The sequence below is a fragment of the Micromys minutus genome (assembly GCF_963924665.1).
Source record: "Micromys minutus genome assembly, chromosome: 17".
Lineage (NCBI taxonomy): Eukaryota > Metazoa > Chordata > Mammalia > Rodentia > Muridae > Micromys > Micromys minutus.
This window is the reverse complement of record NC_137952.1, coordinates 1,784,786-1,803,138: the sequence shown is the minus strand read 5'-3', so window position 1 is coordinate 1,803,138 and position 18,353 is coordinate 1,784,786. Positions and strand designations below refer to the sequence as shown.

The 18,353-nt window shown below is 41.7% G+C and overlaps 1 protein-coding gene across 6 annotated transcripts in view; it reads left to right on the top strand.

Moving 5' to 3' along the window:
* Positions 1–301: 301 nt before the first annotated feature.
* ATG13 (autophagy related 13) overlaps positions 302–18,353 on the top strand; it is a 34,651-nt gene continuing 16,599 nt past the window's right edge. For 5 of the 6 annotated variants that reach the window (XM_080931656.1, XM_080931655.1, XM_080931654.1 and 2 more), the window contains exons 1-4: positions 302–598; positions 14,711–14,792; positions 16,275–16,355; positions 17,117–17,236. In XM_080931656.1, the coding sequence (XP_080787782.1) occupies positions 14,724–14,792; positions 16,275–16,355; positions 17,117–17,236 (270 nt within the window). In that variant the 5' untranslated portion in view covers positions 302–598; positions 14,711–14,723. The remainder of the gene's footprint in view (positions 599–14,710; positions 14,793–16,274; positions 16,356–17,116; positions 17,237–18,353) is intronic. The other variant, XM_080931657.1, reaches the window with a different exon arrangement.

The window sequence follows — 18,353 nt, the reverse complement described above, 5'->3', positions numbered from 1 at the left end:
CCCGCCCCACGCTGCGCCTTCAGCACCTCGGCCACTGCGGCTTGTGTTTCGCTGCCGAACATTCCACACGAAGCCCAGTCTCCAATTCCCCAAATTCCTTCCCAAACACTTTTTGTTTCTTTTAAAAGGCTTTAAAATTAAGCAAGTAATTTATTCTGGAAAGAAACTCCCTTTCTTGAAGACTCTGAGGTACAGAAATATTAAATAGGTCGTCGTGGTGTAGCGAAAGTGCAGCTGAAGTTAGGCAGCTGCCTTTCCCCACATTGCGCTATACCTCCCCACCGCCTGCACTGGAGCGGATGAAAACAAACACTAATAATGGCGGCGCCGGGCAGCGACTGGTTGTTAGCTTAGGGAGAGAGAGATCGCTTGACGCGTGAAGGGGAAGCTCTGAGGAAAACCAGTCGTCTACTTTCCGACAGTTTTATCAGTTCTGGGATCTCGGAGCCTCGTTAGTGTGAGGTATCTCTCTGCGACCTGTGCTGTCACTGCCGTCCGGGAGCGCGGAACCCTCAGCCGGGAGGTGCGGTTGGCCGGCCCCAGGCCCCGGCCTCCGGAATGAGAGCCCGGAGCCACACTCTGTGCCATAGCTTCGCAGGTACTCACTTTTGGGGATAAGAACCCCCGGATCTTTCAGCGCCCCCGAGTGGGAGGTCACGGATCTGCGTTCCCTTGCCCACCTCCTTGGGGACGCCCAAACCAACCAGACGAGGTTCAATTCCATAATCCCTTCATTATGTTTTCTACAGGAAGTTAGGTTGGTGTAGACCCTGTTGGCTCTTGAGACGTCCCAACTTGACTGACAATACCCCGAGATTTCCTTGCTACTCTTTGGTTTGTGGTCGTCTCTTTGGGTTATGTAAAAAAAAAAAAAAAAAAGATCTATTGGAGAACATTTGTAGGGCTGTAACTCTGGAGTTGGGTACCAAGATAGGTAAGGTAGGTTTTCAATCAATTTAAAAAGTTTGAGTGCCAAATATGTACTCCGAGTATAGGTTAGAGTGACTGGATTAGCGAAAAAAGGGACCATCTTTTTCTTGGCAGTGGAACAACCTGTGAAAACCTACGAACCATTCTCATTAAATCTCTGAGTAAGTGGCTGAGCATTTTCTTGGGCTGGTCACTAACACGTCTTAGTTTTAAATTCCAACCTCAAGGTAACATTTCTTTTTTGCGCCCCCCCCCCCCCCCCCCAGCTCAGTGGTAACCCAGGTAACTTTGAACTCCGGTGCTTCAGCCTCCTGAGTAGCTGTAATACCATCCAGGCCGTCACATCCTAGGTTGCGTTAGTTGAAAAACGGTTCAGCTATGCAGTCTAGTCTAGCCTCCTTCCCTAGCATCATAAGTGGTGAGATTATCGGGCATAAACCATCATGTTTATTCTTGAAATCCTCTTAAATATGTATGTGTTTATTTATATGTATACAATAATTATATATTTATATGCAAATACATATATGTTCTTACTTGAGATTTAACCTATCCCTTTGCCCAGTCTACTACAGAGCCATATCCACAACCAATTATATCTCTGCATTTTAAGACAAGATCTTTTTTTGTATTACATTTGTTGGCCTGGAACTAACTATGTAGACTGGGCTAGCATTAAACTTTTGTGTGTGTGTGTGTGTGTGTGTACATTTCTTTTTTAAAAGATTTATTTATTGTATTAATATGAATACACTGTAGCTGTCTTCAGACACACCAGAAGAGGGCATCACATCCTATTGCAGATGGTTGTGAGCCACCATGGGGTTGCCGGGAATTGAACTCAGGACCCCTGGAAGAGCAGTCAGTGCTCTTAATCGTTGAGCCATCTCTCTAGCCCAGCACTGAACTTTTGAGCAGTCCTCTTGCCTCTGCCTCCCCAGGGCTGGGATATGGGCATGTATCTATCTGCAATTGATGTTTTTTGAGGCAGGATATTCATAAATCTCAAGCTGGCTTTCACTCTATATAGGTATAGGTATGGATGACTGTGAACTCCTGAACCTCTTCCTCCTGAGTGCTGGAATTGTGTGACCTACCATACCCAACACTAAAGACTGAATTTAAATCTTTAAAAGGCTTATGACTTATTAGAATGATCTCAAATTCATTTTAAATACCTGCCTGCTTTTACCTGTAGTGCATGTGGAACAGTTTATTAGAAGGCTATTATAGGCTGCACAGGTGATTTCTTGTAATGGTGTCCCTTATGTCATTGGTCACAAATGAAGGGATGAGAATGTGAATCACCACTAATTAGAAAAGCAACTGAATGGCCATGAACTATTGACTGTTAGTAAAGGTAAACAGCTAAGTCAAGAACTAATAGAAGGGGCCGGAGAGATGGCTCAGTGGTTAAGAGCAGTCAGTGCTCTTCCAGAGGTCCTGAGTTCAAATCCCAGCAACCACATGGTGGCTCACAACCATCTGTAATAGGATTTGATGCCCTTTTCTGGTGTGTCTGAGGACAGCTACAGTGTACTCATACATAAAATAAATTTTTTTAAAAAAGAATTAATAGAAGTCATAGTAGAATTAGAATTTTGGAAAATATGACTTCCACTTTTGGTTCACATAGATACAAATAAAATGTAGAGTTAAAAGATATTTTACAGCTCTTGTCATTTTAAGGGTTTTACCTCTCTCCCTTTAGTGTTGACAATAGCTCTTGTATTTAAAGTATTAAGATCAGATACTCTGAGGTTGGTATTAATTAGGTACTCTGTTTTAAATAACCTTAAAGAGTTCTTCTTGTTGATTATTTTATCTGTAATCTTCTGAGGATTTTTTTTCTATCCGCCCTTGACCTTGTTTTTGGATTTTGTTTATTTTGTGTGTTGCTCTTGGATGACCTGGGAGCTGAGGTTTTTCTCCTGTCTCATCATCTGAGTTCTTAGCTTGTAAGCATTCACTACCACACCATAGTGGATTTAAAATAAATAGTACATTTGTGCAGGAGTGTGCATGTATGTTTGTGTCTGTGTTTATGTGTGAATAGGGCACACATGAAGGATAGAGGCTGTATAGGAGTAGTTTCTCTCTTTACCATGAGGGATCAAACTCCTGTCATAGGCCTGGTGGCAAATACCTTCACGTGCTGAGCCATCTCACCATCCCTCTAGGAATTTTTCCTTCATATATTTTATTGCTGTATTGCCTGTAATACAGTGAAATTTCCAGTGAAAATTCTGACCTCTGTGTGCACCCACGTGTGTGTGCATATGTATACACATGTGGGGTCAAAATCGGGTGCTTTCTATTAACTTCTATCTTATATTTGGAGACAAGGTGTCGCAGAAGCTTGCTGCTTTGGCTATATTGGTAGCCAGCAACCTTCCCACCTGAGTCTGCGACCACCAGTGGTGAGCTAGAGACGTTTTCTAGATTGCCTGTTTTACATGGATGCTGGGAAAATGGAGTTAAGTCCTCGTACGTGGGTAGTAAATGTAAGGAAAAGATGACGGGGCACCAATGAAAGGAAAAGTCACTGAAAGGAAGAGTCACAGGGCACCAATGTTGTGAAAGGATAACGATCCGAGTCACGGCACCAATGTTAGGGGAAGGATGAAGAGAGTGGGGGGCATATGGCCCATGGAGGTGCGGCGAGGCCTGAGGGCAAGGGAGATGCCTCTGAGGGGTCCATGTTGGGAATCCCTTCCCTGAGGGACCAGCCACACAACAGTATAGTACAGTATAGAGTTTATTCACAGGTCATGGGAGAGTTAAGAGGGTGGTAGAGGCAGAGAGAGAGAGAAGTAGAGGAGTAGAGGAGTAGAGGCCGGCCATGAGCATGGGAAGAGGGAGGCTGCAAGAGCACAAGGGCAGGAGAGGCCAAGAGAGAGAGAGGAGGGGTCAAGCAGCTCCTTTTATAGTGTCAGGTCACTGGGGCGGAGCATACCTGGCCACTGCTGGGTAATTGAGGGGTGGGGTATACCTGGCTGTTGCTAGGTAACTGAGAGGTGGGGTTTACAGAATCCCAACAGTAAACATTTTCTACAATGAGCAATTTTGCAGTCCAAAATTCTGATTTATTATATCATATTTTCACTATTTCCTTTGTTGCCTTTCTTTGTTTGCTTATTTTCTTTTTAATTAATTGTTGGGAGTATACTCACATGTCATAGTGTGTGGAGTCAGTCGTGACCTTCCATCTTTGTGCTGGGTATTGAGTTCTGATCTAAGGTCTACAGATTCGCACAGCAAGTATCAACACTTGCTGAGCCATGTTGTCATTGTCATCCCCTCCACTTGACCTTATTACAGTAGCACTTCAATTGCTGTTGAATGACTTGGAAAGTTACCAAATCTAACTTCTATCTTCGTTTTTTTTTTTGGGGGGGGGGATGGATATTACTTGCAGCCAAGTCTGAGGCCTGAGTTTAATCCTGGGGACCCACGTAGTAGAAGGAAAGAGCTAATTCCCACAAGTTATCCTCTGATACACAGCACACAAATGTCTCACTCCGAAGAGATGAACAAACCAGTGTAACTATAAACTTTCTTTTTCAGTTTTTATACAATTAACCCTTAACTACCTTCCTTTTTACTAGGGTTGGGTTAAACTTTGAAATGGGTAAATACTTGATCTGTGGTGACCAACCCTAGCCTGAGGTCATTTAGTAACCCACCCTAAAGTGTCCCTGTTGTGTAAACCTAGCTTCATTTGAAAAACATTAGGCAGTTCACTATTGGGGGCCACACCTTTAATCTTTGCAGAGGCCAGCCTGGTCTACAGAGTAAGTTTTAGGATAACCAGGGGATACCTGAAGAAATTCGGTCTTAAAAAAAACAAACAAAAACATTTCACTCAAAATGTGAATTTTTGGCTAGCTTGAATAATATAGTGAGACAATTCCTCAAAAACCAAACCTGATTGGAGAAAAACGTATGGTGGCTGGAGATGGTTTAGTGGTTAAAAGTGGAGTGGTTCAGTGGCACTGACTGCTCTTCCAGGAAACCCAGATTTGATTCCATAAGATAGCTCACAGTAATTCCCGTTTCAGGGGATCTGATACCCTGTTTATGGCCTCTGCATGAATAGGGTTAGAGGCAAAACAGCCATAGATATGAAATAGATGTAAATACCAAAGAAAGCTAGACAAGTATGGGTGGGGTCTGAAAACACGTTACACCCCACCTCTTGGGAAGCTAAGATCTTGATAAGGTCTCTAGCTGAAGGTCATCCTCCCCTATTTACACAGTCCTTGACCACCCCGAGAATAATCCAGAACAAAGGCGAATCTAAACAACAAACCAAAAGCAGGTAGTAAAAGGAGTTGAAAAGGAATCCTTTGAAGACTCTGGGAGTGTACATCCATACAGTTCTTTAAAGGAAATTTGAGCCAGGCAGTGGTGTTGCATGAAGCCATCTCTGAATTCAAAGCCAGTCTGGGCTACAGTGTGATTTCAGGACAGCCAGGACTACACAGGGAAACCCTGTCTCGGACGACAGAAAGAAAAGGAAATGAAAATTTAGAGTTACATGATCTAGCAGCTTTACTCCTGAGTGTATACTTAGAATTGACACCTGTGTTGGTAGCAGCATTGCTAATCAGAGTTAAAACAGGAGCTACGCAAGCAAGTCCATCAGGTAAGTGGATGAGAAAAATATTCATATTTAGTGTTACCTAATCTTCCAAAAGATTGTTCTGAAATATGCTGGCCCAGGTAGTATTAATTGTCAACTTGCCAAGGCCTAGAAAGGAGTCTGGGTTCAGTGATTATCTTTCCCGGATTGTTTTGTGGAGCATTGTTTACTAAATGGCATCTCTAGTTGAGTATTTCTGGGCTTCCAGGGTTCCTGCTGCACTCCTTTCCATGTGAGTTCCCTGCTTGAAGGCAGTTACTATACAGAAAAGCAAGCAATCAAACTTAAGGTTCTAGCTTCAAGTTTCTGCTTCGACTTCCTTCAGTGTTGGACTGAAACTATAACTTGAAATACCACCCTTTTTGTTTGTTTGCTTGTTTGTTTTGAGACAGAGTCTTTGTAAGTCTTGCTAACCTGAAACTGTATGTAGACCAGGATAGGATCTGAAATTGTTTGCTACAGGGCTCATTTTTGTGGTTTTTTGTCATGGTATTTGTTATAGCAACAGAAAGGAGGCTAGAGCACATGCTGGCACATGAACAAATCTTTAGGACATTATGCTAAGTGAAATCAGCTAGTCACAGCAGATAAATACTGTATCATTCTACTTTAAAGTAATGTATGAATCTGTGATATTTAGGATACCTAAAGTCATAGCCCTTGGTAATTGCCAGGTGCTGGGAGAGTTTTGGAATGGGAAGATACTGCTTAATTTATATGCAGCTTCAGATTTATAAGATGAAAATGGTTTGGAATGGATGCTCATGGCGGTTATATATTGTGGGTGTATTTAACACCATTGAACTGTTTAGTAAAAAAATGGGCAAGATGGTAAATTTTATTTTTATGTGGTGATATGAAAGAACATAACAAAACCAACTTTCATGTGTTTGCTAGACAAAGACTCTACTGCTGAATAGCACCCTAGCCAAGGTCCTATTTAGATTTTATTTCTTCTTTGTAGTACTGGGGACAGAATTCTAGGCCTTTGTTCCTTTGATTGTGAGATAGAATCCCATTGTAGCCCAGGCTGTTGTTCTCTTAGGTACTGTGTTTAGCCAAGGATGACTTTCAACTTCTGATCTTCTTATCTCTACTTCCCACATGCTGTGATCACAAGCCAGTTCACCACACCCAATTTATTTATGTTTTTATTTTATATTTTATTGGGATTATAGATGTAAATAACCATATCTGTCTGGTCCAATGATGCATGGTAATGGTGGTGTTATATTGCACTAATGCCTGCATGCAAAGACGTGGGTTTCTTCCCTTCAGACAGACCTACTGAACCTAGAGCTAGTTTTGCCTGGAAACCGATGATTGGTTCTCCTGTTACTGTACTCTGCTGCCCTACAACTCTGTGGTTACAAGATTTACCTGGCCATACCTCCATTTTTTTGGGAGTGGCGTGGATCCAAACTTAAGTCCTCCTATTTGTACACCAAGTGCTATTAGTCACCTAGTTTTTGCCTTAGCCCCAAGAAAAAAACATTTTATGTCATATATACTTTACCAAAATAAAATAGAAAAGGAACACTTGTTCCTTTTGCAGAGGACCTAGATTTGGTTCCTAGTACTCTTGTAGTAGCTCACAAACACCTGTAACTGCAGTTCCAACGCTCTTTTTTGATTTCTGCAGACACCAGGCATACAGGTGGTACACATAGGTGTGTGTAGGCACAACAGTTCTACACATAAATATTTTTAAAAATTTAAAAGCATTGGCTGGAGAGATGCTCAACAGTTAAGAGCACATTTGAGCTTTGTTTCTAGCACAAATGTCAGGTGCCTGACAAACACTTGTAACTCAAACCAGGGGCATCTAGTGCCTCTGACCCCTTTCCAACCTGCACATGCGTATGCCCCAACTCAGACATATACATATAATTAAGAATAAGTTAAATCTTTAAAAATACATTGAAAACTTAAAATCCTATAAATAGTAACTATGTAATGGTTTCTGAAAGAAAATGTCATCTTTGCTTTTCACCTTGGTTTCATTTGTTGTTTTTTGTGACTGGGTGTTAGTGTAGGCCAAAAGAGCACACCAGATCCCTGAAGCTGAAGAGTGTCTGAAGCACTGAAGTGCTAGGAATCAAACTTGGTTCTTCTGCAAGAGCAGAAACTGCTCTAAGCAGCTAAGCTGTCTCTCTGTCCCCCAGCTCCATTTCATGTCTTGATCTTAGAGTTTATCTCCACCACTCAAAATATGAAATTTAAAAATAGTTTTATAGTCCCATACAAAGTTAAATGTTGAATTACTGTATGATCTGTCAATTTCACTTAGAAGCATAGACCTAAGAGAATGAAAGCATTACAGAAAAACCTGTACATAATTTAAAAATTAATGTATTTATTCCTATGTACACTGGTGTTTGCCTACATGTATGTCCATGTGAGGGAGTCAGGTCCACTGGACCCTGAGTTACAGTTGTGGTTTTCCGTGTCTGTGCTGGGAATGAACCTGGCTTCTCTGAAAGAACAGCCCCTAACTGCTGAGCCATCTCTCCAACTTCATACTTTTTTTTAGCCATATTAGTTATACTACCCAAGTAATTCATGAACACCTGGCAGTCCCTGGCCTCAGCAAGAGTAGCACAGAGACCACCATCACACAAGTGCCTTGGAGCTACTTGTTTGCCTTTTATGAGTTTAAACTGAGAGAGGGCTGATACTCCCAGTTCAGTCCAACTTAATGTTGGAAGTACATCGAGAGGTGCTTGCTTATTTTGGGGACAGGGCCCCCCACTGTGCCCTGTGTTGTCCTGGAACTATCTGAGTAGCTAAGACTGGCCTTAACTCTTGAGTAAATCTCCTGCCTCAGTCTCTGAAATGTTGGGCCAACCTTCCTGAGAGATTTTTAAATAAAGGTTTGTCGTGGCACACTGCACACCACCCTCTTTGCCGCCTCATTTGCCATAAAGGACATGCTGGGGAGAGCATCTTGAGAGCACTGCAGGAGCAGTCCTTTAGACGGCTTCAGAGACCGAGCTGATGGAGCTGTGGATTTAGCCTCAAGTTAGAATCTTTACCTAAGCAGCACAAAACCCTGAATTAGATCCACAGCACCAAGAAACCAAAAACACTACAAAAATCATTTATTTGAGATCAGAACCCAGTGAGGTAGACTTTATTTTTGGGAACCTCTTTAGATGAAAACAAGTTAAGCACTCCATCTTGTTGTAGACTATTTGATAGCAACATTTTAATCTACTAATTGCAAGTGTTTGTTATTTTACAAAGCATTTATGACCAGGTAGGTTGATCCCTGCATTCTGGAGGCAGAGGTAAGAGGATCTCTGTGAGTTCAAGCCCCACCTGATCTACAGACTGAGTTCCAAGACAGCCAGGGCCTGGTGGGTAGAGAGGAGGCAGAGGCAAGCAGATCCAAGTTCCTGGACAGCCTGGTGACCCTGTCTCAAAGTAACAACATAAAACAAACCTGTGTCTTAGTCATGAAGACTCTGCTGTCAGCCTCACATACAGCAGGCAACTCCTTTCTTTTTGGTGTGTTGTGTTCATTATTGAGTGGGGCAGTCAAAGGTTACTATTTGTCACACACACAAAACCTCCAACATGACTTAGTGTTTTCCAAGCCAAGCGAGGATAGGATTTAGAGGAGCAGTTCTACAATTAGTATGTGTTCACTTTGATGACTGGAACTTGTGTTAGCCTTCCAACTTAGTTTTTCTAAAAAGTTAATGGCCAGCCTTATAAATAGTACAGGGCAGGGTGTGTCGGTGTCTGGATTGCGGCTTTAACTTATGAACTCAGTCCTGTTTTCAGTCCCTCTCCTCTCACTCTCAGTCTGTCTCTTCTTAAGCACTTTTTTTTTTTTTTTTTTTTTTTTTTTTTGAGACAGGGTTTCTCTGTGTAGCTCTGACTGTCCTGGAATTTACTGTGTAGACCATGTGTGCTTACTCCTGCCTGGCTTCTAGAACATTTATGTTCCATTTGTGCTGTTCTTGTCCGTGTGTGTGTGTGTGTGTGTGTGTGTGTGTGTACTTCCTCACTGTCTTGTGTTCTGTTTTTGAGACAGGGTCTCACTTTGGAGCTCTTGTTGGCCTGGAACTCACTATGTGGGCAATGTTGGCCTACAGCTCATAGAAATCCACCTGCCTTTGTCTTCCTGCTGCTGGGGTTAAAGGGCAAGGAGCCAAGATAATTTCACTCCGTCTGTAGTTCCAGTTCCAGGGCATCCAATGCCCTTCTCTGACTTCTGTGGGCTTGGACACATGTACTATACAGATATGTATACAAGAAGAATACCAGTATGTTTAAATAAAATAATTAAAATGTTAAAACATAAGCAGTAACTGTCCTCTTCTACAGAAATCGAAGTTCAAACTGTACATTATAAGGAAGAAGACTCTAGACTGATACTTGCTTTTTGTTTTTATGGCTTACTTGTTTTGAGCTTAGGCTAGAACCGAGATCCTTCTTTCTAGTGCTCTGATTAGATTTTGTTTGTTTATTTATTTATTTATTGTGGCAGAAGTTGAGCCCATTTGCCTTTGTGGTTAGCATTCCCAGAATTAAGTGTCAAAGACTGATGTTCAAGAGACAGGAACTAGAATCAGGTACCATCAGGGTTGTATGGCTATAGGCATACAACCTATAACTTGCCTGTTGTATGGGCAAGCAACAGGAAGTGATAGGAAGGAACAGATTTATTAAAGGCCAGTAATTTTGAGAAGACAGTAGGGGCTACTCAGAACTCCATCTTAAGAGGACTCAGAGTTGGAGAGGAGCAAGATTAAGAGGAACACATAACCAGGAAGACAAAAGTCTCGGCTCAGTAAGTACTGACTCCCATCAAAAGAAGAGACCCTGTTAGAGGAAGGAGTATATAGTGTTTATAGTGGGATGATTGCAGTCCACCATGTATTAATTTTAGTTTATCCAAGTAAAATGTTTACTTTACCACAGTGTCCTATTTTAGGAAAGAAAACAAATTAATTACTTTTACTTTGCTTTCTTCTCAGAAAGTCCCTCATAACTGACGTTGTCCTCAAAACCTTGTCCAAACTAAGAGAACTAAATCTCTTGCACGTGTCCCCATCCTGGACTTGACACGGGATCACTGCTTGCCAGGTTCAGTGACTAAATTCTGTCCTGAAGGTGTCAGCAAGACCCTTTACCTTTTCAGGACCGCCCACCCATTTTCTCTGCTGATATTGCAGGGGGATAACTGGAAGTCACCCTGCAGAGGTTACTCAGACTTGTGGGTCAGGAACAGTCTGATAACAATGCTTAGCTCTAATTAGTCCCCTGGTGGCCTGCTTGAGCTTCATAACCTGAGCTGCACAGGCAGAGTTAGCTAGCCAAGAAATACAGGGTAGCCATGGGAAAGAGGCCTCAGTAAAGGATTCTTCAACAGCACTGGTAACTGACCGTAATGGTAAAGATGGGAGAGTTCAGTCCTGGATCTTATTTTCTGCACTTTGTGTGTAAGAGTGTGGGTGTGTTTGACTAGCACATGTGGGAAGATAAACAGCTTCCACCTTGTTTGAGACAGCCTTTCCTTTACAGCTCATTTCTCAGACTGGTTAGCCCTTGGTTTTCCAGGGATCCTGTCTCTGCCATCCATCTTGCTGTAGGTTCACTGAATTTAGACACTACCACCCGCAGACAGTAGCTCTTAGAATTTAAACTCAGGTCCTCATGCTTGCCCTCTGAGCCATCTTCCCAGCCCTGTAGATCCTTTAAATGTTCACGCCAAGTTTCCCTTTGTATTCTCAGACTACTCAAAAAGAGCAAAGAAAAGGTAAAGCTACTATATATATTGCAAAGGCACATTGAGTGTTCAAATGAGCGTGTGTAGGGACCAGCAGACACAACTGCCTAAAAGATAGCCTTTCCCATGGGAGATCAGCATCCTTTGGGCTTTCATAATTGTAGCTACCCAGTTCTCACGGTGCTGGCAGTTGTACAGGAAGCCACAACATAGTGTGTATACCGGTTGTTCTTGTGGCAAGAATATAATGACTCTCCTTGAATGTAAAGAATAAGGTCAGTGTGATCCTGCAGCACATTTTTATCTCCCATTTGTTTCTGTTTTGCTTTGGGACCTTGGGGTGTTGAGCCCTATTAAAGGACATTACAGTCATTCGCAGTCAGATTGGTTTTATTTTGGGTCCTAAAATTGGACAGCAGTTTATGTTAGGAAATAAATGTTCTGATGAGCTGAGCAAAAGAGTGTTTATAGACAAAAAGACCTCAACACACACACACACACACAAACGATCTGTAGTTTTGTTTCCAGCCCCATGTGTTTGAAGTCATATCCATAAATATCATTGCCCAGGCAATGTCATGGAGTTTTTCTGTCTTCTAGCACTTTTCATAGTTTCAGGTCTTAAACGATAAGTCTTTAGCCCATTTTGGATTGATTTTTTTAAACCTAATGACACATAAGCACATAAGCTTCTGGCTTAGATCTGTATATGAACGTCCAATTTTCCCAATCCCATTCACTGAAGAGACTGTCTTTCTTCTTTTCTGTACTTTTCGCACCTTTGTCAAAAGTCTTTTGACAGACATGTATGGGTACATTTCTGAGCTTTCTCATCTGTCCCTTTGGTCTGTGTCTGTATTTATGCCTGTGCCCTGCTGTTTTGGTCATTCTTTATGTACATTTGAAGTCAGATGGCACAGTAACCTCTGGTTTTATTCTTTATATTCAAGATTACTATGACTCTTTGGGGAATTTTTCTGGTTCTCTACATGTTTTAGGGTTGTTGTTGTTTTTTCTATTTCTGTAATGTCATTAGAATTTTGATAGGAATTGGGCTGTAGATTAGTAGCTCTATTCTGTGAATACAGTATATCTTTTGATTTTTTAAATTGTTTTGTGGTCTTCGGTGCTAAAGTCTTTCACTACTTTGATTAAATTAATTTATATAGTCTTTTAAGCTGTAGATTAGGGATTTTTTTTTTTTTTTTACTTTTTTATTTATATAGTTTGCTCTTGGTATATGAAAAGGCACTAATTTTTTTATTTTGATTTATCATTCTGGAATTTTGCTGGATTCAGTTTTTAAGTGTAATGGCTTTTTTGTTGAGGAATGGTTTCTTTGTTAGAGTATTTAGGGTATTTATTTATTTATAAGACAGTATCTCTCCCGAGCCCAAGCTCTGCTGGAGTTCGCTATGTGGACATGCTGATGTGGAATTCCTAGCACTCGCCTGCCTTTGTTCACACAGTGCAGGGATTAAAGGCCTGTGCCATCAGGTCCACACTTTTCTCTGTTTCTGTACCTTGTGAACTTGTTCTGCCATCAAGAATGGTTTAACTTGTTCAGTTTTGTTTTGTTGCTTGAGTACTAGGTGTTGAATCTAGGGCCTCACAGGATGGGTAAATCATCTACTAAGCTGTACTCTAGCCCTCCTTTTACTCTGACATAGAGAGATGAGTGCACAAGTAAGCCTCAAAACACCCCTGCCTCTGTCACAGGTGTGTGTCATGCTCCACTCTTAGCTTCTTTGCCTAGTTCAGTGCATTTCCCCTTTTTTCCATGTTTTTATGCATGTGTAGGAGTACATATATGTTCATATATGTGAATGTACAGGTTTATGAGGAGGACAGAGTTTGATATCAGATATCTTCCTCAGTTGCTTTTCTCCTTACATATCAAGACAGGGTCTCTGGCTTGAACCCAGAGCTCATTGATGTGGCTCTTGTAGCTAGTGGGCTTGTTCTGGGATCCAAGTACTGGGATTACAAATGGGCCGCCACACCCATCAACACTTATGGGATTCTAGGGTTGTTTTTTTTTTTAACTTTTTATTTTATTTTATGTACGTCACTGTTTTGCCTGCATGTATGTCTGTGTGGGGGTGTCAGATCCCCTGGGACAGGAGTGAGTTACAGTTGCGAGTCACCATGTGGCTGCTGGGAATTTAACTCTGGACCTCTGGAAGAGCAACCAGTGCTCTTAACCACTGAGCCATCTCTCCAGCCTGAGTATGTTGTTTTCAATGTATATGAATGTACATCTTTCTGGTGGGGTGCCCATGGAAGACAGAAGAGGGTTACTTATCACTTGGAGCCAGAGATACAGGCATCTGTGAACTGATGGCCACTGGGACCCACATTCCTATCCAGTAAGTGCTCTTCACCATTGAGCTGTCTCTCCAGCCCTGGGAATGGGTGCTCTTAGAAGCCTTGTTAGTCCCTGAATTGCTCCAATAGGGTTTGGCATGAAGTTTCAGAAGCAGGTCTCAGGAAGCAAAGTGTCTGTCTTGGGAAAAAGAAAATGGATACTTCCTATTCCAAACATCTTTTACTCCATTGCTAACATGACATTCATGCTCTTCTTGTCCTAAATGTTTTACTTTATTATGTTCACCCTAGGTTAGATGAGAGGCTGGACACTGATATGCTTTGGAAATCTGTGATCTTCCTTGAGACTAGTGTGTTCCCATATAAGTTCTTTCTTCTGAAGATAGCTTTTCATGCCACTGACTTCTTAAAACAGATCTGGAGCCTTAAAAAGTGAGGCTGATGGGTGGCCTTGTGAAGTAATGTAGATTAACTCATTTGTGTTAGCAACATTTCTCATTAAAATTAAATAAATTCTATTTAAAGCTCAAAGTTTCAAAATCTGACTTGGGTGGTAGCTGAGTGGGTAAAGTATTGTTGCACAAGCTTGAGGATTTGAGTTCGAATCCCTAGAACTCACATAAATAAAGCCAGGCATAGTCATGTGTTCCAGCCCAGTGCTTCTATGCAAGATGGAAGGTAGAGAGAGAGAAGTCTCCAGAAGCCCACAGGTCAGATCACCTGGCATGCATAGCAGCAGGCAACAGAGCAGATGGAGAGTGGGAGCCAGCACTGGAGTTTAGCCTCTCACCACGTGCCCCGCCCTCCATCACAGTCAAAACTTCAGAATGAGTTAAGTTGACCTCATATTTCGTAGGTTCCTAGATATGGCTGTTTGTGTGGGATTAGTTTCCTCAAGTGATAGTATTTTAGTGTTTTCTCCTTTGATATCTTTGAAGGGAATCTCTTCTCCCACTCCCACATGACTATTGTACAGCTAGTAGGCTCCCGTCTGTGCTCTGACGTAGTGATCTGTTTTTAAACAGATTAGTCATATTTGTCATCACTTCTCTTGTGTTCTATTACAGGTTTCAGTAGGCAATGGAAACTGGTCTCAGTTCCCAGGACAGAAAGGACCTGGACAAGTTTATTAAGTTTTTTGCCCTCAAGGTAATATATTCATTTTCTTGAGCTGAGTTCAGCTAGAAATATTATTATTAGAGAGCTGCCCTTGGAAATGTAACATAACAGCTTGCAGCTTGCCCATTTTCAGGGATACTTCTGTCTGTTGTAAACCAAACTGTGAAGTATGGGGGTGGGATTGGAGGTGTAACTTAAAAAGTAGCTTTCAATTTTCCACAACTACTTGTTCAAAACAATTTTTTTATAAGGCTGTCTGTAGAAATGTCAAAGTGTTATCCTGAGTTACTGACAACAGTATATTCCCTTAGGGTGGAACAAAGACTAGACTGGAATAGGCAGCCTTTAGGCATCTTCCTCATTGTTTCAACTAACACTAGAACGTCCAGTGTGTTAGTTACTCTCCTTGTTCTGTAACCAAATTCTTGAAGTAACCAGGGAAGAAGCTTTTGTTTTGTCTCATAGTTGAGAGAATGTAGTCCATTCCATCATGGAGTCTGGAGGCTGCTTACTCATACCATGTTGGATCAGGAAGCAGAGAAAAGAAAATTTCAATGCTCATCTCGCTGTATCTTGTTTTTGAGATAAGGTTTCACTTTGTAACCCAGGCAAACATCAAACATCATGGCAGTCCCCCCTCAGCCTTCCCAGTGCTAGGATTATATGTGTAAACACTACTCTCTGCTCTTCCCTTTTCACATTTCTGTGACTCCTTTTGTTTGTGTGTGTGTGTGTGTGTTTGTGGGGAGTGTCTGGGTGCACACACATGCAAGGACACACATCACAGCACTAGTGGAAGTCGGCAGACAATTTACAGGAGTCTGTTTCCTCCTTCCACCACGTGGGTCATGGTTATTGAACTTAGTTTCTCAAGTTTGCTGGCAACTGCTTTAATCTACTGAGCCATCTTGCCAATCCTTAAATGTGTGTGTGTGTGTGTGTGTGTGTGTGTGTGTGTGTGTGTGTGTGTATACTCATTCATGTGTGTATACTCTTGCTCTCACATGGAGTCGAAGAGGATGTTGAGTCCCTCAGAGCTGGAGCTACAGGCATCCGTACCATGCCTGGCTTTTTGTGTGGGTGCTAGGATCCGGCTCTGGTCCTCAGTGCTGCAGTCTTTCCAGCTTCCTTTTCCACTTTATCTGGATTCCAGTTCTCCAGCCCCTCACAGACACACTCAAACACATGTTTCATTAATACTGCACAAATCAGGTGGTTGGTTTTTGTTTTTCAAGACAAGGTTTCTCTGTTTAGCCCTGGCTGTCCTGAAACTCACTTTCAGAGATCCACTTGCTCTGCCTCCCAAGTGCTGGGATTAAAGGCATGTGCCACCATGCCTGTAGCTAGCCTTTTTAACCCTGCTTTGGCAGAATTTTAAACCAGTAAAAAGCTAAGTCATTTTCTTTTCCTCCTTTTTTCTCTTCTCTTTGTTTTTTGGTTTGTTTGTTTGTTTTGCAGTGCTCCAGATCTAAACTCAAGCTTTTTTTTTCTTATTTTGTGTTTTGTTTTCAGACTGTCCAAGTGATTGTCCAGGCTCGACTTGGAGAAAAGATTTGCACCCGTTCATCATCTTCACCAACGGGTTCAGATTGGGTAAATTTCTATTCTTTGCTAATTATGTATACATTATGGTATTGGTCAAAAAGAATAAACATAAGATGTGCCACGGCCATGTGAGGCATGCTGCTTATAGAGCTGCTGAATCATTTGACCCATTCTTATAGAAAGTTATGTACGTTCTTTATAAAAATTAGTCTCCTATTCCTTGGGACCTCGACTTTTTGCTGTAACAGATGGTAAAATTTAGATCTTAAGAGATAAAATAATATCTTGGTTGCTAATCTTTGTAGAAGGTATCCTTTTTTTTTAGCCTTCTGCTGCCCCCTTGCCTGCTTCTCCTCAGGGTAGCCAGGCCCATTGTACACTGAGCTGGACTGGAGGGAGGGAAGCTTAGCAGGGGTGGGTGGGACATAGGTACAGTACAGGATCTTGGTCAGCTAAGTGCACAGCAATGAACACTCCCAGGAACAGCTTTGGAGAGCTGGTTCATTTATTAGTGACAAGAAAGGGGTATTTATGCCCCTGGGGAGGTGGCTAGGGTCTTTAGGGCAAAGTTCGTGTGGCTGTGTACCATTGGCCATGGCAGGGGTGTTGGAAGGTGGTTCATGTACATACTCAGGCTGTAGGATGGGTGAGAACTTTATAAGGTTAAACAAGAAGTGATGGTGGGGGTGCCAGCTTTATGGCACCAGGTTGAGAGGAGACAATCAACCCCTGCCAAACTCATGTTCGAGGTTTTTAATACTAAAGAAATACCTGCATATACTACTACAGAAACCTCTCTTGGTTTTTAGTTTAATTTAGCAATCAAAGACATCCCAGAAGTCACCCATGAAGCAAAGAAGGCCCTGTCCGGGCAGCTGCCTGCTGTGGGGCGATCTATGTGTGTGGAGATCTCACTCAAGACGTCTGAGGTAAGGCCATGGCTAGATGTGGGTCTTATTTGGCATACAAGGTTCTTCATCCTCTGCTTCCAATTCAGTTTTTTTCAGTACATAACTTTGTACATGTTTCTTTTCTTTGAGATTTTTTGTTTTTTGAATTGGCGGTTTTCATTTAATTATTTTTGTTATGCTGGGCATTAAACCTAGTTCTTGCCCATGCTTATATAATACAGGAATGTTACAAGGCTGAGGAATTCTGCATTCAGTCTTTCTTGCTCACTTGTTCAGAGTAATATACAGGACAGTTTGACTAATAGAATCAGCTAAAAAATTTAAGGTAATAATAACCTTTCCTAAACTGATGTCTGTAGAAATTAGGTCTGGTTCCTCCTCCCAGCCCCATGCTCCCAGAAATAAGACTCAGACTCAAATATATTTACAAATGCCTTGGCCATATAGATAGACTTTTCTCTAACTAGAATCATAACTAAAACAAACCACTTGTTTTAACCTATATGGCTGATTACCTGAGCTCAGGTCCATACATCTGTCTTGTCACGTCTTCCCAGGTGACTCTCCCAAGCTCTATCTCAGAATTTCTTCTGCTTCCTAGATGTCCCACCTTATATTCTACCCTTTTCTATAGGACATAAGGTTTGTTTTTTTTTAACTGACAGGTGATGAATCCATATAGTACACAGATATTTTTTTTACAATTCTCCTTTTTGTTCATATAAATTTTTTAAAGATTTATTTATGTATTATATATAAGCACACTGTAGCTGTCTCCAGACACACAAGCAGAGGGCATCAGATTCATTACAGATGGTTGTGAGCCACCATGTGGGTGTCAGGATTTGAACTCAGGACCTCTGGAAGAGCAGCCATTGCTCTTAACCACTAAGCCATCTTTCCAGCTCTTGTTCATATAAATTTAAGACTGGTATTCATTTATCCTTTAAGTTACTAAGAACATTTCTACTTATTATGCAAAAATGTGCATAGTACCTTTAAGAAAAAAAAGTGTGTTGTTTGGGTTTTAGACTATTTGCAATTGGCTTTATTTTATCAGCAGGGGTCCTGCCCTGACCTCATTGTATAGCCAAAGCTGGTCTAGAATTTATTGAGATCTGCCTGTCTCTTGTCT